Raw genomic sequence first — 23,123 nt, 5'->3', positions numbered from 1 at the left:
TTAGGGTTCTAGTCAAGCAATCTCTATATCCATCAAGCTTGGGAAATCAAGAAAGGGCAGAGGAGAAATAAGTGATCATCTTTTTCTTCTGATAGAATTCAAAACTAATGTGATGACAGCAAGCCAGAAATTTTTATTGCTGATCCTAATTATTTACTTCAACTTTAAACTAGCAATTTTATCTTAAATAAGTGTTTAGTTAAGTTAGAGAAAGGAGGAGGGGAATGGGACAGTGAGGCAGTTGAGAGGGATAAAGAGACAGAGACAGAGTCAGAAACACACAGAAACATTTCTGCCTACACCAATACCCTGAGCAGCAGACATGTTAACCGCAATATTTATTTTAGTAAAGACAGAGAAAGTGAAAAACATCACTTTTGCCTCTAATATTTCAAAGCCTTGGATGCTTTGAAAAATTACTAATTCTTTACATTAAAAATCACATGTATTTGCAGGCATGGGGACTAGTTGGAGCTGACAGCTCCATTTACCAACTGAATAGACATCATACTGAAGATTAAACATGGTTCATGTTCTTTCAAAGCAACCACATCTCTACTACCAACACATCCATTTCAAAGCCACCCTAAAAAGAGAGTTGTTCTATTTCAGCAAGTGCCAAAATTTGGCACTAATCAGATGAAGTCTCTTCATAATGTTCTCTCATTCTCTACCCCAGATACAAAAGATTTTAAAAAGTCAAATTTATCTAACTCACAGGATTTATTGCAAGAAGGAATTTATTTTCTGAACCCATTATTGTAGTTAGCAGTATTCAGGATCATGCTAGACTGTTTTATTACCTCAGATAACAAAGTGGCAGAAGAGGAAGAACTGGGAGAGCTTGGAGAATGTTTTGAGCAGGAGGACCCAGACTCAAATGCTAAATTAGCATAAGACAATGAACTATTCTGGGACCATTCTGGAGATGAGGAAACCGAGGTCTAGACAAGTGAAATCACTTGTCAAAGTTCCACAGGAGTATTTAGTTGATTACTATCTCGTTTTCGAAGAGAACCAATGACTGGTGACGTCTTTTGATGTAAGCCTACATTGGATTTCATTGAGGCAGAGATGCACAGTCATCAGTTTCATTCTCTCTTCCAGTCATCGAAGTCTAGTGACAAGACCACAGTCAGGATGCCCAGTGATGGTCCAGGATGCAATGAATGATCTTAGCATCTTCCATGTTTGACCATGCTCTTAAGCACTCCACAGCTCCTGCTTCTGCTATCCATGTGATGAGATGAGAACAACTAGGTGGCAGGATGAGGTCAGGAAGTTTAGCTGTCTGATCCCAAATCCATTGTTCTCTTCATTATGTGGCGCCTCAGATCCACTAACTGCAGGCTTCTCCAAGGGCTTTGTCCTAGGCCAGTGATGGGCAAACTCTTTAAAGAGGGGGCCAAAGGAAAGGAAATGCTCCTCTGTCAGTCTGTTTCTAAGGCAACTCTTTCGAAGTTTCATTGTATTGTATCCTATTCATTGTATTCGTCAGATTAGGGATAATGTCTCCTGGCAGGAAAGAACATTTCAGAGGGCCCCATTCTGGCCTGCAGGCTGTAGTTTGCCCATCACTGCTCTATTCAATTTGGAGATCTCACTAGCTCCCATGAATTCACCTCTTTCCTGATGATTCCCAGATCTCTGTATCTATTCCTAATCTCTCTTCTGTGTTCACATACCACATCAGCAGCTGCCTTTTGGGCATGCTAAACTGAATTTTCCACAGACATTTCAAACTCAACCTGCCCAAAACAAATCTCATTGTTTTTCCTCCTAAGCCCTTTCCTCTTTCCACATTTCTTTTTCCTGTCAAGAGCACAACTACCTTCCCTAATAATATTGAATCTGAATCTAGGTATCATTCTTGAATATTCACTTTTGCTCCCCCACCTATGGAACTCATTGACAAATCTTGCTATTTCTCCCTTCACACATGTCTGGTATCACACAGCTACTACCTTTAATCAGGCCCTCATCACCTCTTACTTGGACTTTGGCAACAGCCTAAACGGTCTTCCTGCCTCAGCTGTCCCTGCCCCTTCAATCCATCTTCTATTCAAGTGCCAAAATGACTTTTCCAAGTGCAAGTCTGACCATACATACCAAACCCCTGGTCAGTGAGTTCCAGGGGCTCCTTAGTATAAACTCCTTGGACTGGCATCTCAAACTCTTCTTAATCTGACCCTCTCTAGTCCTTTCCTCCACGTACTCTCCTGGCTCCATCTCCTGCTTCGCCCATGCCCCATGCTTGGAATGCTCTGACCCCTTACTTTAGCCTCACAGATTCCCTGGCTTCCATCAAGATTCTGCTTAGGTCCCATGGGCTGCAGGAGGTGCTTGAAAAGTGAAAAGTATTTCTTTTTGCCCTCCATCTTCATAGATTCTTATAGATTGGAATCACCAACAACTGGTACTTTACCAGTCTTATGACTAATACATTTATATTTCTGCCCCACAAACCATTCTAATTCCTCGATAACACCTCCTGAAGTGAAAACCTCATTTCTCTGTCCTTTCACCATGCCTTAATTCCTCCCTCTCCCCACTGCCCACAGTTCCTTTTCTTCCCATTCCATCATGTCCCCTGGAACTTTTGCTTGGTTGTTAAATTTCCTTTCATCTTTTATCTCTTCTTTTCACAATCTTTCCATCTTCTTGTGTTCATGGAACCTTATCTCCATAATCCTGGACTCTGAAATTCTCCTTTGATTAGACCATCTAATTTTTCCTTTGGCCTCATTCCTCCCAAACCTAGGCATACAGTGTCCTAACTTTGATTTCTAATCCTTCTATTTCTCCCTCTCATACCAGGTGATCATCTTTATTCTGGCTCCCTTTTTAGTCCCTTTGCAAACAATTCAAGTATAACTTCTCTGCAGAAATCTTTGCTCCTTTGTTCTTTTAGTATTTATTCTTTGCCAATCGTTAATTATGGATCACCTCACAATCTACTTTTTCTGCTGCTATTCCTATGCTGCTGAAGAATGCTGGAAGAAGACAAAACAATGTGCTGACTAGGTTAATCATGCACTCATGCTATCTAATCTCAAATGAAACTGTTTTTTCCAAGGTCAATAATGATCTCTGAACTTCTGGATCCAAGACACTTGTCTTCCATGAACCCTTTTTATGGCTCTTGGCACTAATTACTCCAGTCACATATACACCTTCCGTTTCCTTGACATCTAGGACATTGCAGTTCTTTCCTAGTTATTCTCCCACCTAACCCTTCTCAGTTTCTTTGACTAGATCCTAATTGTCCTGTCCTCTAACCACTGGATTTCCACAAAGACCTATATTAAATCCACTTAATTGCCCACTTAATACCGCTTCCATTCAGGATCTCATTTGTTCCTATCTGCTTAATAATTGCTATGCAAAATCTATCTGAAGTCTATCCCTAATTCCTCTCTGAAATTATAGTGCCACATCATTAACTGCCTGTTACCAGACACGTCTGATATCTCATCCTCGAGTTAGCATGTCTTCATGGATTCTAGCCAAACTGAACTACCAGTTCCCCAATACGGACATTAATTCTTCCACTTGTAAGCATTGACATAAGCCATTCCTCATGTCCTTCCTCCTTTCCTCTTCCTCTCACAATTCTTTTCTTCCTCCTTTCAAGGTTTAGTTCAGATCCTCTCTTCTCTATAGAACCTTCCTTGATCACCTCAAAATTAACTGCATTATTCCTTCTCAATTTACTTTACATGCCATTTATTTTGGGTACATGTTATATTCCCCAAACAGAAAGAAAGTACCTTGTGACCCGTTTTACTGTCTTTGAACTTCCAGAATCTAGCACAATGCCTTGCTCTCAGAAAGTGATTAATGAAGGATCATTAGATTAACTGGAAAATGGGGAAGATGTAGGCTAGAGAGCAGCACCACTAGAGAAGTAAAGTGGACCAGCTCACACACTGGATGACAGTCAGTGCCCAAAATGGTTTTGACTGGTTAGAACACTAGGCTGAATCAAGGATAGAATTTAACTTGGGGACAAAAAGTATCCCTCCCATTTGTAAAATGGGCGTCGTATGTGAAAAAAGCTGGGGGAGGCGGAGTTAGCCTACTACAAGTTCAGTCTGAGTCAGTAGTGAGCTGTGTTAGCCACAAAGACTAATCAGATCTTGGAATGCAGGAAGAGACACAACTGTTAGAAATAAGGAGGTGACATTGCTGCTGTGTCCTGCCCTGGGGTGGGGGTGGGGAGTCAGTCCACAGCTGGAGTACATTGTACATAGTTCTAAGTGGCGCCATTATGTCGTATGATGATACTCTCCAAGCTGGAAATTGTTCAGAGGATGACAATCAAGATGGTGACAAAGAGTCCATGTCATAAGGAGAATGGATGAAGGAACCTCAGGGGGACATGAGAACTGCCTTCAAGAGGTGTGGAAGGCTGGCATGTGAAAAGGAATTAGATTTTCTGAATGCTAAATCATCTTTCTCTTACTTTAGAGCAAGAGTTCTTGACTTGGGGTCCTGGGACTTGGGCTTTTTTTATTGGGTGCAAGTTGCAAAAGCTAAATTTAGCCAAAAGGCAAAGAAGAGTGCTCAGAGGTTTCAAGGAAAAATTGGCTACCTCCTTTTTAGCATACTGTTCAGCAGGTTAGACTACAGAGCCGCAGAGATCCTTTCTAATCCTCACATTCTGGGATTCGGTGAATGGAGCAGAAACAACTGAGAGAGAACCTGAGTATTAATGTCAAGAGACATTAAATGGGGGCAAGAACCAAATGGCCCAATAAGAGCAGGCTTGAAAGGTCTGTGGTCTGCACCAATGGATAAAATGTCCTCCTCCGTGCCCCCTGGTCTAAAAAGGGGCACAAGTATGATGAACTAAAGAATCATCAAGCAAACTTTGGTGGGTCTCACATCAATGAGCAACCAGTCTAGACCAGGAATGTCCTGTAGGCAGCAGCCAGGAGTTGAGATTCCAGCTTTACTAAGCCCAATTAGAAGAGAATAGCTATAAAGTGCAGATACTAGAGCCAGGCCATAAAGTAGGCCTTATCAGTGACAGTGAGGCACATTACACCAACTTCAAACTCATTCCTTGCTCTAATCCATCAGAAACTTCCTGGCTTTAATAGGCTATAAATGGCCAGGGCTTTGAAGTCCCTGGGATTAGGATCTGGAATAGACAGACTGAATGAGAAACTCAATGCAGGTGGAAAGTACTCTATGGGTCTGAATTAAAAACAAATCCAATTAATCAAAAGTCTTCATCCCTGGCTGCCAGTGAGGAGATTATAGGAGTGGCCGATGCATTAAAAATAAACAAATAGAAGCAGGCCGGTGGGCAGGAGTGACAAAGTGCTTAAGGGTGGCCAATGGGAGGCTTTGGCCAGTGCTCACTTTGGGGTGCTAAGCCAAAGGCTATGAGGGGCATGCACTGCCGACCTTCCCAGTCAGAGGCAAGGGCATCTTCTTTTGGAAAACCAGCACAGTATCAGAGCACAGATAAGGAAGGAGAAAACAAATGCCTTTCAAGTTGAGTTTTTATGTAAACAAATAGTCTGGGATTGCTGAGGGAAGCTGGAGTCTGTTTTCCTAAGGCTGTGAGGCTTTGATCCCAAGATTGTGGGCCCAAAGCATATGCCATCCACAGGCTCTGATGAAGGTGGCCCACCCTAGCACCCAAATGGAATGTCAGAGAGCAGTGGATTCACGGTAGCTTTGGTGCAGACATTGCTCTGCCTCTCACACAGATTCCCAGTTATCACAGTCCTGGGCAAGGCATCTTACTTTAAAGTCAGACAGATAGATCCTTTTGATTTAAATTAGGGTTTGGACAATTATTAGCCTGTGTGAACTTCCTCTCTCTGGGTCTTGGTTTCCTTATTTGTAAAATGTAAATGATCTCCAGGTTTCCTTCCTTTTAAATCCTATGAAAGTCAATCAGAGGGAATGAAGTGCCAAGGAGGTGGAACATGTCATTTCCAGCCCTTCTTCTGCCAGGTACATTAGGCATGGGACTTCAGCCAGGCACCATCTCTGAGGCTCAGATTCCTCATCTCACTCACACAGACAACAATCATGTCTCTAGAATATTTCCCATCATGGAGACAGGGATCAACCCAAGCAAAAATCCAAGTCAGGCCCCATCACCACCCGTTCTCCTTTTCTTACCTTCTGGAGGGTTTTTATTCTGATTGTTCCAGACAACTAGCAGCTTGGAGAGGCTGGGCACCTTGGAAACCTCTGTGATGACTCTGAAGAGGCTCTCCACTCGATCATAGGTGAGGACGATGGCAGTGAAGCCCTGGGACTGTGGTGGGATCAGTGGAAGGAACAAGGGGTTGCTCACACTGCTCCATTTCTGTAAGATGCCAAATGAAGAAAGATTAGAACAAAGGGACTGCCTCTGTCCCCTCAAATGCCTAAATATCTTCGTAAATTTTGTAGTTATCACCAAGATATAGGTTCAAAGACTTCTGAGTGTCTGACTTTTCTCCAACTCCATGTAGCCTTGCTGGAAGCATGCTAGGACAAGAGCACTAACCATGAGACACTGAAAGCTCCAGTGGGCTTGATTCTGCCATGTACAAGAAAGACACAACTGTGACTTAAGCTCTCTAAGTCTCAGAATCTTGTTCTATGAAATGATCTTTACACTACCTACTTCACAGGGGGATTGTGAGGAAAGTTGTTTGTAACCAATAAATCAATACAAAAATTGGAGGTTCTATTATTGTATGGATAAAGAAAACTGATTCGACAAAAGTACAGATGCAAGTTTTGGGGATAAGAACTCAGTTTTTAGCAAAAATTGCTAGGGCAATTGGAAAATGGTAGTTTGGCAGAAATTAGATATAGATCAATATCTTACACCTTTCACTAAGACCAAACTGGATATATAACCTAGACATGAAAGGAGATATCATAAGCAAATTGGAACACGGAACCTATTACCTACTTATAAAATGTTTTGTTTAGAAGAGGAATTTATGAACAACGAGAGATGGAGAGCATTATGAGATATAAAATGGATAATTTTCACTATATTACATTTTAAAAGTTTTTGTACAAATAAAACTGATATAGCCAAGACTAAAAGGAAAGCATAAAATGGGGGGGGGGATATTTTATAGACAGTTTCTTAAATTAAGTCTCCTATCTAAAGTATATAGAGAACTGCGTCAAATTTATAAGAATAAGAGCCATTCTCCCAATTGATAAATGGGCAAAAGATATGAGCTTTTAGATGAAGAAATCAAAATCTGAGATAGGATATGAAAAAAAGTTCTAAGTCACTACTGATTAGAGAAATGCAAATCAAAACAATTCTGAGATATCATCTCACACTTATTAGAATGACTAAATGATAAAAGGGCAAAATGACAAATGTTGGAGGGAACATGGAAAAATGGGAATGCTAATCCACTGTTGGTGGAATTGTGAACTGATCCAACCATTTTGGAGAGCAATCTGGGATTATGCTCAGAGTTATGAAACTGTGTATAGCCTTAGACCCAGCAATATCACTTTTGGGTCTGTTTTCCAAGAAGATCAGAGGAAAAGGAAAAGAACCTATATGTTTCAGGATATTTATAGCAGCTCTCTTTGTGATGGCAAAGAACTGGAAATTGAAGGGATACCTATCAACTGGGGAATGGTTGAACAAATTGTGGTATATGATTATGATGGAATACTATTATGCTACAAGAAACAATGAGCAAGTTGATTTTTAAAAAAACTTGGAAAGATCTACATGAAGAGTGAAATGAGTAGAACCAAGAAAATATCATATGCAGCTACAGAATTACTATTTGAAGAATAACTTGTGAATGTCCTCCTCCAGAAAATAAACTGAAAAATAGAAATACAAAAGATTTGATCTACACATACATTTTTTTTTTCCATTGTGCATAGCTTTTATGATGCAGTGAAGGGAGAGAGGGATGGAGATAGTCAGGAATAAATTCTATTAAATAAATAAAAGAAAGTGATACTTTCTCAACTGCACGCCCAAATGAATTTTAAAATACAGGAATTTCTTTTGCACTTGAATCAAGAGCAGAAGCAATGTTTACTACTGGAACTATAGGTTGAGTTCTGAAAATATTTCCCCTGAAAATGTTTGTGGGAATGGAGCTCTCCCCCCCTTTTTTTTTAACTTCTGACACCAGGGGAAGTGTACAAAGCTGCTTGATATTACTTGTGCTTCAAATAATGTGAGGTGACATTGAATTGACTTTACTACAGTATAAGTTTCACATGTAAGCACTGTTTTCTCTTGTAATCTTAAGTTGAATTAATTAAGAAACATTTTCAAGTATGCAACAAAAGCTTAAAAAAAGAGCTCTTTGGGAATTTCAGATAGAGAAGTTTTAATTGAATCATGACATTTGAAGTCAGATTGCAAATGGCCTTTCTCAAGTCCTTAAGAAATGCTTTTTCAATCATTTATAATAAACATGTATGAACAAATAAATGACCTCTTCATTAGTATAGCATGCTACAGTAGAGAAAGCATTGACTCTGAAGTCAGAAGGCCTGAGATCAAATGACACCTCTGATGCTTACTACTTATATAAACATGGAGAGTGACTAAATTAGTATTTAGTACCTGTACCAGGTAGTGTATTAGACAGTGAGGATACAAGCCAAATTTGAAGCAGTCCTTAACTTCAAGTGTCTTATATTTCATTAAGAAGAATAATATGCATCATAAGAAGGTGCCAAATGCATAAGAAATAAATAAAAGGCCAATTGAGACAGAGTAGAACTAGCAGATGAAAGAGCAGAAAATGCTTCATGCAGAAGGGGATACCAGAGTTAAAATTAGAAGAAAACTAAGAACTTTTAAGAGATGAAAATGGGGATATAGTATGTTCTGGGTATATGGAAGGACAGTCTGTAGAAAGGCACAGAGAAAGACAGAAGAGCCTCACATATTAGAAACAGTCAGAAGATCACTTTGGCTATACTACAGAGTATAGGAAGTTATAGAAAATAAGGTAGGCTAGAGTCAGAAAGGCTTGGATTTTTGGATTAGGTCATGTTTTAATCCTACAGTTAATAGGGAGCCACTGGAATTTACTGAATAGAGGAATGACATATTCATTCCTGTGTCTTATTTAGGATAGTCTCTTTGGCTGGAATGGGAAGGATAAAATGGGAAGGGGAAGAGTCTAAGGTAGACACATCAACCAGGAAGCTATTTCAATAGTGCAAGAATAATGAGAATTTGAACTAGGTTAGAGAGAACCAAATCAATGAGACTTGACAGCTAAGTGAATATGTATGTGAAGATGAGTGTGGAGTTCAGGATGACTCAATGGATGTAAACCTATATGGCTGGAAGAATAATCAAGAATAGGGAAAAAGTTGGGTTTATGGGAAAAGAGATGAGTTCTATTTGGACAGGTAGAGTTTAAAATGTTTAAAAGATAATATGTTTAACATATCCAATAGGCAGTTAATTATGTAGGAATGGAACTAAAGAGAAAAACTAGGGTTGAATATAAAGGTTTGGAAGTCTAAGAAAATGAATGTGGTCGACAAGACCAAGAGTATAGAGAAGGCCTAGATCAGAACTTTAGGGGTACATTCATAATTAGGAGCATGATATGAATGATGACCCTGGGAGACTGAGAAGAAGCAGTTTAGACATATAGACAGAGAACACAAAAAGCAATGTCATAGAAACCCAGATAGGAATGGAAGGAAAGGTGAAGGGAATAAGCACTTATTTTAAAAAACAAATGAGTATAGCCTGGGAGGTTGGGTGATGAGAGATGAAGGGTGTCACGATGCACACTAGGCTAAGACAATATAAGCAATGTATATGGGCAACCCTGCCATGGCATTCCTATCCCTGAAGAACTCTAGGAGAGAATCTTTATAACTATCTGATAGTTTCCTGATATAAGTCACATAGTCAGAGCCCCAAGGCGTCCTGCAACTACACTCAGACCACTGGTGGGCAGCTACTGCCATTGTACATGATAGCAGCTGCTGACCAGATGGAACAGTTTTGGACAAGAAATGCATAAAACCCCATGAATTACACATGAAATGGGAATTCATGGAGACAGAATAGGAATACTGGAGCTGCAGTGTAATGAGGATAGGAGGGCCAAAAAGCCCACACTGAACCAGATCTAAGTTTCACAACAGAAAGAGACATTTGGAAAGGTCACCCTCAAAATGCTGACTTCCTCTCCATGACTCTCATTCTCTCCCATTCAGCTACAGACACCCTTGAGAAGGTGGATGATTCCAACTATTTTTAAATTAGCATCTAACTACATTTCCTGAAATCTTCTGGAGTTTCCATCTCCAAAGCCTCCTCATTCTCCATATTCCACACATTTATAGGGAGGCTTAAGGGCAGAAATGATACAAGATTTATCATAATGAACCACCAGGAGTCATAGAAGCCTCCCATGTTGGAAAATGTTGAAGAAAGAAGGAACAGAAAGGTTATAGAGACTTTGAGAAGAGGATAAAGTGGAGGGAGGGTGCCATTGGAATTAAAAGTAGAAGCAATCCAGGAGTCATTTAAAGCATAGGTCTGATTGAAAAGATTCGGTGGCTCACTATTTCAATATAAACTCCTTAGACTGTCATTTAGAGACCTCTGTCTTACCTCTTTCCGGCCTTATTTCATGTTATTCCCTGTCATGTATATGGTGGTGTAGTCAAGATGGAACACTAGCTATTCCTTGAACTTAACATGGCAGATCCCACTGAACTTAACAGTGGCCCATCCCACATGCCAAGAAAGCACTCTCTTCTCATCTCTGCCTTTTAGAAACCTTAAGTTCCCTCAACATTCAGCTCAGATACCACCTCTTCTTCTGGGAAAGTTTCTCTGCTTCTCACCCACACATCACCCCATCATCACTGCTCCCTCCCACCTCAAGATATTTTGTATTTAACTGAGTATGTGTTTGTGTTCCCAATAGAATGGAAGCTTCTTGACACTAGGGATTTCTTCATTTTCCATTACAGCTCCCTAGCTTAGCACTGAGCCTTAAATAAAGCACTTACTCGTTGAACTGAATTTGTCTGAATGAAGAAGCTGAGGTCTGGTTTACAGTTCATTCCTCTCACTTTTCTCTAGACAGGACTACTAAAGGCCCTTTATCCTTGATGGTGAATTCTGGTGCCTAAGCAAAGCCCATCTCTAAATGATTTCAGAAGGGAAATGGAATGAAAGGCACCAAATATTGAATCCTGAAACAAAATGGGCACACAGATAAAAAAAAAAAAAGGTAAATACTGCTATTAGCATAGAAGGACAAAATATCACAATTTACAAAACAGTTTGTTCTTTGGAGGAGAGCAGTGGAGAGCTAATAGGTGCAAATGCTACTGACCCCTCAAAAGAAAGGGAAAATTCCTTGAAAGACACAAAGATAAATTTTAGAGAAGAGTTGCATGGGAATTCAAACTGGGGCACCCCCTGCAATTTTCTATGGCTCTGCTTTCAAGACACAGATAGAAAAAGAAAGCCAGATTGGCTGCTGAGATACCCAATACCTGGCTTGGATCTCAGCCTGTATGTCAATCTTGCTGAGGGAAATGAAGGAAAGGAGGCGAGATGGAGAATCCCCTTGGTGGAGAAGGGATAGCTTCTCTAGATATTCTAGATATTCTTCCATGCCAGCCCAAACTATCTGGCATGAGGACAAAGAACTAAGGAGGCAGGATAAGTGACACCACGGGGAGACATGGACATAACTTTCCAGTGGCATTAGATACTTGATTGGTTGAAGGAAGGATGGTGTTCTGCCAGTGTTTCCCCATGCACTAAATAAATTCAAATCAAAACAGAAGTAAGAGTAGCAGAATTGGACAGATCAAGAGCACAGGATATCCTTTACCAGGGAAATATCACCAGTTGTCTCTTCTCCCCTCTTCCTCATCTCCTATCACTTGGATGCCTTCTCCCACAATCTCCTCCTTCATCGTGGGCTCACATGAAGAAGTGGCCCTACTCCTTACAGAGGCTAACTCTCTGCCTATACAAGAAGTCCCATTGCAACCTGTCTCTTCCAAGAGAAGTCCCCTAGCTCATCCTTACGCTATCTTAGCATAGCATCTGGCACCTAGTGGGTGCTTAATAAGTGTTTATTGACTAACTGAGAGTTAATCTAAGTGACTTAGATAAAAAGCTGGATCACAGAATCTCGAGCTGAAAGGGGCCATAAGGATCAAATCTAACCCTGTCATCTTGTAGGTAAGAAATAGGAGAAAAGTTACTTGCTTACATTATGTAAGTAAGCAAAGCTGAGACTTGAAACAAGGTTCTTTAACTTCACACCCAGGCTTTTTCCTCTTGACACTACCTTGTGGCACTGGGTTTGCCCAGTGATGGGCAACCTTTTGAGCTTGGTGTGTCAAAATTCACCAAGAAAACGAGCATAACTCGGGTTGTGTCACTTCAAGAAAAAAACACCATAATTTTGTGATATTTATAGTTTAAATAACAAAAATGTATAGTTGTAATATATAACTGTATTTAATAAACCAAAATAGGCAAATTAATATGGGTAGAATTGTCATCTATAGTGCACAGGGTGTCTACACTACACTACGGCAAATGTTTCATGCTCAGCACGTGGCCCCATACTTCTCTGTATGCGGCCGTGTGTCATCGCAAATGGCACGTGTGTCAGTACTGACACGCGTGTCATAGGTTGGCCATCACCGGCCTAGGTCCCAGAGTTTCACAGTTGGACAGGGTCTCAGAGGCCGTCTAATTCAATCTGGGTCTGAAGAGAAATTCCCTTTTCAAATGGTGGGAAGAAGAAAGAAATGTCATCAGGAAGAAGGGAAAGGAATGAGTTTCCATCACAGGAGGTCTATTAGGTGACCATCTGTTAGGGAGAGCAAATAACAAAATCTTAATTGGAAGGGACATCAGAAGCCATTTAATCTATCCTATCTCTACAGATGAATTGCTTTTATACTGCTCCCAGTAAGTGGTCAGTAAGCCTATACCCCCATGACAGGAAACTCCATTCTCTACACTTTTCTGTTGAGACAGACTGTTGTCATTTCTTCCCTCCCCTTTCTGTTTGCTCTTTCTTCCCAGGCTTTAGCTATTGATGAAATTAAAGCCAACCATTTGATTTAATATGGTGATGACAATTTGGACATTTTCAATGTCTGGTTTAAAAAGTGATTTCAATTAAATAAGATACAACCAGGGCCTATAAATTAAATTATTTAGTTCCTAGATGGTAAAATAAAGTGCTAGACCTGGATTCAGGAAGTCTTAAATTCAAATCTCACCTCAGACATTTGGTAACTGTATGACTATAAACAAGTCACTTGCCTTCTTTGTGCTTCAAAGAAGAATAATAGCATCTCCCTCCTAGGACTGTTATGAGGATCAAACAAAATAATACAAAGAAAGCACTTTACAACCATTAAAGTAGTTTTCTCAAAGTATGGTCCAGGGATCCCAAAGAGTCCTCAAGACCCTTTCAGGGGGGCTGCAAGGCCAAAATTATTTTCATAGAAGTTTCAAGATGTTTTAATTTTTAATATAGTAAATATCAATACGAATAATCCACATAAACAAAAGCTCCATAGGGACTCCTCAATTATTTTTAAGAGAGTAAAAGGGGTCCTGAGACCAAAAGTTTAACAACTTCCACCCTAAAGCATTACAGAAATGCTAGCTCCCTCTTAGGGGGAGGCCATTCTCCTTCCTTTCTCAGGTTTAGCCTTCCTTTCCATATCAACCTCTACTCATAACCAGGGGACCAAAAAATATATGCTCATGTTGCAGTGAATATACTAGCCTTTCAGTTCCTCAGTCTCCTTGACTCCACCCTCAGCTATACTCCGAAACCATCATGCCCTTGACCTACATTCTCCCATGATAAGAGAATTCTGAAATTCCTCTACCCTCAATTAACCAGTCGATAATTATTTATTAAGTGATTAATATGGTTCACAAACTGTGCTGAGTACTGGAAATACAAAGAATAAAAAACCCCTACTCATCTCTCTGTCTCTCTGTCTGTCTGTCTATCTGTCTGTCTCTCTTCACTTGTCTCTCTGTATCAAGAATTCCTACTCATATTCTATTTCTAGACATTATCTATCTATCTATCTATCTATCTATCTATCTATCTATCTATCTATCTATCTATCTATCTATCTACCTATCTATCATCCCTACAATCCCTAATTGTACCTTTGAATCTATCAATAATCCATACTAATATGCTCTCTCAATATCTTTGTCTCTCCCTCCCTTTCTTTCCCAATTTCTGTCTATAATCTCTACTCATTTTCTAGCTTATCTTTTAATGGGGGAGACAACACCACAGCTATATTGGAAGGAAGAGGTAATTCCAGTTAGGGAGCACAGAATAAGCAAAGGCAGAAAGACAGAAAGCAAAGTACATGCAGGAGATGAACTAGGACGGGATAGGATAGGATGGGATGGAGTGGAATGGGATGGGATGGGATGGAACAGAATAGATATAGGATGGAATGGAATGGATGGCATATATTGGGAAGGAATGCGGGGGGAAAAGGTTGGTCAAGAAGTCTGGGGCATGGTTAAACTCATGAGTATCCTCAAAGATTCTATACTTGATATTATTTTATGTTATTAGATGCAGGAATGACCTAAAAGTAATATTACAGGAATAATAATTCCAATAACGATAACTGACATTTATTCTTTACAAACAACATTCTAATAAAGTCTTTTGGTCTTCATCACAACCATAAGTGAAAAGTTCTATTTTATAGATGAGGAAAATTTAAATGTGAGATTAAGTGACTTCCCAGCTAGAAAGTAAAATGAAATCATTTGAATTCAGAACTTCTGGCTCCAAGCCAAGAGGCCCTAACACTTCACCATGCCTAGAGTGGCATGGAGAACAGAGTAGAGGCAGAGAGATGGAAGACTTAATAGGACGTGAGTTCAGGAAAACTTGCATAAAGTGCATGAACAGAAAAAGGCAAATCCAGGAAACATTTCAGAAGAAACAGCAGGCTCTTATAGACAGGCCTTATGAAGTCATGTTTGGATAGCTCAACTCAAGGCCCCAAAATAATGAATGAAGCTGCCTCACCTCATGATGCAATTCTAAAGGTCTTGGGTGAAGCCATGTGCTAAAATGGGCTCTCTCTCCCAAGAGTGAGCTCCATATCTGGAGCCAGACAGTCAGCTTCCCCTTACCAGTTTTGCCATTGTTACCATAAACAAAACTGACATTTCTATCACACTCCAAAACGAGCAAAGCCCTTTCTATGTATTATCTCATTTGACCTTCCCTACAGCACCAGAATGTAGCTGCTATCATCATCTCCATTTTACAGAGGAAGAAACTGAGGCTGACCTCTAAGCTGGTGTTCTTGCCAAAGAACCAGGCTGCCTCTCACTTTACATCTGCCTCTGGCAGCAAGCACAGGGTTCTGCATAAAGCAGGCAGGTAATCGGTCTGTTCACTGGTGAAACCAATTCATTGACAGGTTAGGTCAGACCAGATGCCACCTGAAGTCCTTTTCCATCCTTGGATGGTGTCTGTCTATTGCGCTGGGAAACTACTCCAGACCAGCTTTAGCAAAGTTGCAGGATGGAAAATAAATGCACATAAATCATCAGCATTTCTCTATGCTACTAATAAAGTCCAACAGTGAGAGAGAGCTCCTGCTTACAGTATTTGTAGACAATAGAAATGAATTAATTCAATAAGCTGGAAAGAAGGCAAGTGCTCTGAAGTAGCTGGGACCTGCTCTAAAATGGAGAAGCAGAAGTAAATGTGGCTAGAGCCTTTTTCCAGCTCCTCCTCTACCTTCCTTATGACTGATTCTATCAATAGCTCACATTCTCATCCTGCCCTCTCTTTACTTATCCCGTCTCTCATACCTGGAATGAGATTCTTTCTGGAGCAAAGCCTTCCCTGACTCCTCCCCACTTTAAAATGATCTGTCCTCCTTCAAATTTCCCATTGTTCTTTTTCTCATTCTTTTAGTCTGGACGTGTGTGTGTGTGTGTGTGTGTGTGTGTGTGTGTGTGTGTGTGTTTCCTCTGTTCAATGGAAGATCCTTGAATGCAGGATCGATATTGGCTCTTTTTCTCCCCAGCATCTGACAGAGCATCAGCCATAATATGCATTTGACAAATGTTTGTTGAGTTGTATTCAAGCCTGTTAATTTGTCCTAGCCCGGTTTTCCTACAACAGATAGGAAGGCTACTGTCCCCATCCATGGCTCCACACACTGAAGATAGCCTCCCAATATGTATGTATTCCTCTTGTCTGCTAACATGTTGGTGATCACCACTGGGCAGCTCGTTCAAATGCGATCCATTCTTGCTCTTTCAGTACAGTGACCCGATGTCAGTTATTTAAGGATCAACCTGGCTAAGTTCTGAGAATCCTTACCAGACTGCTAGTCAATGGGTGACAAAATTTTCTAGCAACAGAAACTCATGAAAATCAAGATGTGGAGGGATTGTGTGGAGTAAATAAATACCTACCCACTACCAATGAAATCATGGATCCTTGTATTACGGCTTTCTCACTCATATAATTTTACTATAAGATCAGAAATATTAATATGGCAGTCTTTTCATTCCACTCTCAAAGCTAAGCCGCCGATCCAAAATTGGGCTTCTTATTGGCTCTGCAAACCTTGGAGCACATGGCGACAACTTGGAGAAAGGCGGCTCTTAATATTGGTATGGATATGCTTTCAATACAGATGCTTAAGCAAAAGTCTACATTTCCTTGTACAGGTTGTATTCAACCAACCAATTCTCGCCTCCCCACCCCCAGAAGCGGCAAAAAGAATCTCACTGGACAGGGACATTTGAAAAAGGGCATTTAGTTACCCCTGAAGGGCCATTAAAAACTGACCCCCTGCTGACTGATTGAAGAGAGTGTCTACAGTCAGAGACCTCCTGACCCCACTTTCTGCAGGAAATCAGGCAAATTTAAACCTCCATAATTTACTCAAGACTCTGACTCTTGCCAGAGAAAAGGCAAACAATGCTGGCAATTAACTCAGTCTGATTAAATCCCCATTATAGCAAGCAGGGCATAAAATCTGGAAGCTCAGCTCCCAGCAATGGAAGAAATACAAATAAGAGGAAGGCCATTTGTTGTGATTTTTGTCTTGGGAAGGAGACAGACAGACAGACAGAGAGAGACAGAGAGACAGAGAGAAAGAAGAGAGAGAGAGAGAGAGAGAGAGAGAGAGAGAGAGAGAGAGAGAGAAAGCGCTCTACTAACTTTGTTCATGCAAAGATGGAGATCAGGAAACTGCTTATCTATCACTCTGACAAACTGCTGACATTGAGCTAGAGAAAAAGCAAGTGTGCCAGCCCATTCCATGCTCCCTGTCTCCCTACACATATACATACATACATGTGCCCACACACATATGTGCACACACATGTCACTCCTTATGCTTACAGCAAGTGTTCGTTTCAGAAGCCAAGTCTGAGGGATGAGATCGCATGACCTAGATCTGGCATAACGGGCTGTAAAGACCCAAAGCCTGCTTCAGAATGGCCCTCTCAGCTTGCTGGCTCCAGCAGGCTCTGGGGTCTACTAAGGCTCCTGTCAGTCCTGTGAACTAGAGCGGGGGGGGCCCATGGGAGAGCTGCTGGGACACTGAGCCACACCAGAACCCTTTCAAAGCCATGATCTTCCTTAAGTAGCAGCAGGTTGGCTTGTAGCATTCTGAACCCCTGGCAAATAAAGCTATCCAGACTCTTATCGTGATCATACCCATGTTTTCAGCAAAGGTTAGAGGTTGGAGATGGTAAGATTAGTTCTAGAGGCAACCTAACAATATATTCTAGACAGAGGGCTATAGAATGAAAAGGAAAAGCTGTCCAGTATAGGCAAAGAATAGCCTTTCCTGAAGATACTCAAAGCTGTGACTGTCATTTGTCTAGAATCTTTTCAGAACTGTGAATTTAAGGGCTAGGCACACAGTTCTGACAGTTTTTTAAAGTCCATTTTATTCCAAGCATAAGCCAAACCAAATACCATTAGACAGACTTTGAGGAAACAAAGCTGAAACACAGGGTGATTCAGAGTCTTAACCCCCATAACTCATACCTACACAGGGGATTTTTATGTCCAATACATACTTTTGCTCTAAAGTGGGCAATACCAACTCACTAGATATTTGAGTAAGAACACATCCAATGAAGTAGGGACATTCAAGAAAAATTAAGAGAAAAGTCACAGAAGAGAGGGATGGAGGAATAGACAGAAGTCACTTCCTACTTCCCAGAACCTGAATAGCTCCTAGGGTTGCAGAGCTCTACCTATTTTTACCTTGGTGGAGAAGAAAATTTTCGTGGTCATTTAAAAATATCAGTTACAACCTCAATGTGGTTTCAATTATGAATTACCAGACTCAAAAAAAGCTTTGATTTATTCTATTTTGCTCCAATTATGCATGATGTGTTTCCACCAAAGACTTTGAGAAAGTATTTCATCATGCTTCCCATCCTGGAATGGTCAAAGGGCAAAACCAAAGGAGTTAACCCTCCCATCTCTCCTCTTGGTTCTGCCACACTCAACCTCAATGAACGCAGATTAGGAACTTTGAAGTGAACTGGGCCACGTAAGGGTTAAGCATTAGCATAATATTATTGAAGAGAATGAGGTGGATGTCCCTTCTCCAAAATGGTGAGATGATATTTACGACTAATGGTCACTGGGAGTCTGGGAGCAGGACAATCAGTAATGCAACCCACGTTTCCTTAACCATTAAACTTCAATGGCCCCAGATCACCGTAACACAGCAAGCTGCTTACTATGTCCTGACTTGGAAAGCTAGAGTTATAGAGTCTTAAAGTTGTTCTCAAAGGTACTCTCTTGGGAATAACAAAGGAGCAGAAATTATGGGAGCTGAAGTCTCAGAGGTCTATTCATTGTTCTCTATATTTTTAGTTCATCTCAGTTGTTGGTGGAATTCAACTGGGATTCAAAAGTTAGATGATGTAGAATCTGGGAAGAAACTCTGATTCTCATGCCAAGTTTACCATTCAATTCCCCAAAGAAGATTTCCCAAGGAGAAGACAAACCTCACTGACCAAGTCAGAAAAGAAACTAAGGAAGGAGGAAACCAAAGAATCCAAAGAAGGTAGATTCCCTTAACATTCAGAACATTCAGTGGAATCCCTTACCATCCCGGACACACTTATGTGAGTTCGGACAACCCACCAACTCTCACATAACAAAATAGGAAGACAGTCAGATTGGAATCTTGGGTTCAAATCTGCTACTTGCCACCTATGAAACTTTGAACAAATCACTTCACTTCTTTACATGCCTTGGTCTCTTCATATGTTAAATGAGAGTTTTAATAGTTGAATGGAATATATTTGAAGGACAAAGAAATCCATGTTTAATCCATGTGATAAATGTAAGCCATAGCATTTTCTACCTGCCCTAGATTTACAGATGAGGAAGCAGAAGCAAGTAGACACTAGGTAACATTCCAAGCTGTACAGCGAATTAAAACCCTCAGAGCTGGAGCTTCTGACTATCATTCCATTTAGTCTATCAGTCTCTCCTGAAAGCGGAGCATTTTTCACTCTTTACCTGAAAGCTGCTGCTATAATCTGGGTGTGATACTTTGTTCTTCGTTTCTTTACACAGTACTGAGGTTCAGTTCTGGCTAAATGTCCACTCCCTCTCACCTCTCTAAAGCTGCCAGAAAGGGCTGAAATGGATTTATTTTCAGGTAGTAGTGGGCAAAGTTGACATTTCATCCTCTCACTCCAGGATGAAGCTTAGCCAGTAGCTTAAAGGAGCCTGTGACTGGCTCCAGCTTCCATCTGAGGGATGGAGAGAAGCCAGTTAGACAGCTCTGTGCAAAAGAAAAACCAGAAAGTTCTTGGAACAAGGAAAATGATATCTCCAAATGCTAATTCTTTTAATAATTCAAGTTATCTCAGGCTACAAGGGGGCAGCTGGGTAGCTTAGTGGATTGAGAGCCAGGCCTAGAGATGGGAGGTTCTAGGTTCAGATCTGACCTCAGACACTTCCCAGCTGTGTGACCCTGGGCAAGTCACTTGACCCCCATTGCCTAGCCCTTACCACTCTTCTGCCTTGGAGCCAATACACAGTATTGACTCCAAGACAGAAGGTAAGGGTTTAAAAAAAAAAAGTTATCTAAGGCTACAAATAATAAATGCCATTAACCTGATCTCTGCCAGCCAAACTGCAAGAGGGTTTTTAGATATTCTCTAACCAATAAGATGAGTGAAAAAAAGCAAACTAGAGGGGAAAATATCACAGCACTGGATTGATATCTCCTAAGAGAACAGCTCATTCATAATTTTTAAAAATGTACATTACTTTCTGAGAAAAATTTTCTCATACACAAAATTTGGCCCAACCTGTAAGTGTTAAAGAAAACTCTAAAATTATAAAGTTACAGCAGATAAATGAATGTCCAATTTGGCTGAAGCAGACAGCTTTTCAGGAATATGAGCATGGGTGTATTACACTGTATCTCGCAAGAGAGATAAAATAAATGTATATGTTCATTCAGCTACCTCATGTGTGAAATGCTCCTTCAGCTTGACAAGGGAGTATTTGCTGGCAGTGCTGCTAGAGGGTAGAAGTCTACAGCAGTTTACAGCTCAGTGGAAGCTGGCACTCCTGGCAATGGTTAAAGCAGTTTCAAGTACACATACTTGAAACACTTCATGGCCAAAGAAGTCTAAGTAGTGTGTAGGTTGGGCTTAAATGACTTTTACCATCATCGATTTAAATAGAATCTTTTGGATTTTAGAGCTAAAAGGGAGCTCACATATCATCCTATCCGTCCTCCTTGGGAATAGGGAACCTTTAGTCTAGAAACACAGAAAGGCCATAGCAGGGTAAGATCTAGAACCTGGGCCTCCAGATTCACAATTCAGTGTTCTTGCCACTAATATCATGTCTACTTGAAAAAATGAATAACTATTCCCATTATAGATCTTTTATGATTTACAAAGTGCTTTTCTTACAGATGCCTGTGATATAGGGAGCACAAATATTATTTTATCTATTTTATAAGTAAACTAAGGCTTTTAAGTTAAAAAAAAGATGGGCCCAAGATTATAGCTATCAAATGTCACAGCCAGGATTCAAACATTTTCAACTATAATATACTCTCTAGCCAATCCAAAAAAAGAAAAGGCTGAGGTTGTATAGTGCAATGAAAAGAGGGTTGAATTTAGAGTTGGAGAACTTGGGTGAAAATGCCCAGGTGACCTTAGGCAAGTCACTTAAACCTTCAGGTCTTAGTTTCTTCATCTATAGAGTTGGATAAATGACAAATAAATTCCTTTCCAATTCTAAAATCATAAGCCTATTCACAACAATCAACAAAAGTAAAACAATGAGGCAAACACTTAAATCTGTAGTTACAATGACTCCTTTATTGGAGTGTTTCCTTTAAAATGTCTGTTGAGGGGGCAGCTGGGTAGCTCAGTGGATTGAGAGCCAGGCCTAAAGACTGGAGGTCCTGGGTTCAAAGCTGGCCTCAGCCACTTCCCAGCTGTGTGACCCTGGGCAAGTCACTTAATCCCGATTGCCTACCCTTACTACTCTTCTGCCTTGGAACTAAGACATAGTATTGATTCTATGACAGAAGGTAAGGGTTTAAAAAATATATCTGTTGAGACCTATTGTCTTCCATCTGACTGTGCCAAAAGTATATTGACTACTTATTATAGTGCAGAGATATTAATTGGTCCAATTATATTCATCCAATTATATTTATCCAATTAAGATTTGACTTCAGGATGCAACTCACTCTCTTAATATACGTAGCCTCAAGTTTTCTCCTTAATACTTTGATGCTAGATATGTCTTGTCTGGAGAAGACCAAGGAGTTAACTTCATCTACTGGTTCAACTTGACCTGCGGAGCCAAGCTAAAAATCTACAGCACATATTGTTTCTCCATATACAAGTAAGCCTTTCATACCTATCCAAAGGACATCTTGATATTGCTGGAGAAAGTTGCCATCAGATAAAGAAGCTGCTTACAGTTTTTTCCCCTCTCTGGTAGAGTCTTGGAACTTGAATATTAAGTGACTAATTTGATGTTTTGATCTCCCTCTGATTTGAAAGTCATGTTCAAGTATATTCTGGAGAGATAATAGCATATTTAAGACTAGGCAGAGCCATAGCAGGTTGAAAATGCCTCTCTAGAAAATGTCATGTTTAATGCCATTTTTCTTCACATTATTGTGCTACTGGTATATTCTAAATAGAAAAGTTTTCCATGTAGGCAACAAATATTCCACCATTCTCACAATGCTTGGACCTATTATCTATACATAGAAATATATATATATATATATATATGTATGTATATATATATGTGTGTATAATATATATTAAGCTCTTACCTTCTGTCAGCATCAATATCATTATCAATATTGAAATTAATACCTAAGTCTTCTCCAGACAAGATATATCTAGCATAAAGGAATTAAGAAGAAAACTGAGGCTATATATATGAAGAAACTGATTTATATCCTGAAATCATATCTTAATAGGATGAATATATTTGGAGCAATTTATACCTATGAGGTATAATAAGCCTAAATATGCATTTGGCACAGTCAGATGGATGACAATGAGTCTCAGCAGACACTTTAATGCAAACACTGCAATAAAGGAAGCGTTGTCACTACAGATGTAAGGGTTTAGTAGCAATTGGGTTTAAGTGACTTGCCCAGGGTCATGCCACTAGGAAGTATCTGAGGCCATATTTGAACACAGGTCCTTACATCTCCAGGCCTGGCACTCTATCCACTGAGCCACTTCGCTGTCCCTTATTTGTAATACTTAAGGAAAGCGTGAATACAGAACTTTTTGATAATCAATAATGGAATGGAAACATTATGGCATTTTAGTGTGACTTGTTTAGAAATCACTGAATTGGACGCAGCTAGATGGCTCAGTAGATTGAGAGCCAGGCCTAGAGGCAGGAGGTCCTGGGTTCCAATGTGACCTTAGATACTTCCTAACTGGGTGACCCTGGACAAGTCACTGCAAACTCCAATTGTCTAGCTCTTACTGCTCTTCTGCCTTAGGACTATAAGAAGGAAAGAGGCAGAAGGGAGATTTGCAAAGGACTGAGGCACTGACTTTGGAA

At 40.2% G+C, this 23,123-nt stretch overlaps 1 protein-coding gene across 1 annotated transcript in view; it reads right to left on the bottom strand.

Moving 5' to 3' along the window:
* LOC123252571 (exostosin-2-like) overlaps positions 1–23,123 on the bottom strand; it is a 202,399-nt gene that overhangs the window by 62,743 nt on the left and 116,533 nt on the right. The window contains exon 8 of the mRNA XM_044681858.1: positions 6,145–6,334. Within this exon, the coding sequence (XP_044537793.1) occupies positions 6,145–6,334 (190 nt within the window). The remainder of the gene's footprint in view (positions 1–6,144; positions 6,335–23,123) is intronic.

Source organism: Gracilinanus agilis, chromosome 6 (genome assembly GCF_016433145.1).
Source record: "Gracilinanus agilis isolate LMUSP501 chromosome 6, AgileGrace, whole genome shotgun sequence".
NCBI classification, from domain to species: Eukaryota; Metazoa; Chordata; class Mammalia; order Didelphimorphia; family Didelphidae; genus Gracilinanus; species Gracilinanus agilis.
Note: the sequence above shows the minus strand (reverse complement) of the source record. Positions and strands in the feature narration are given on the sequence as shown.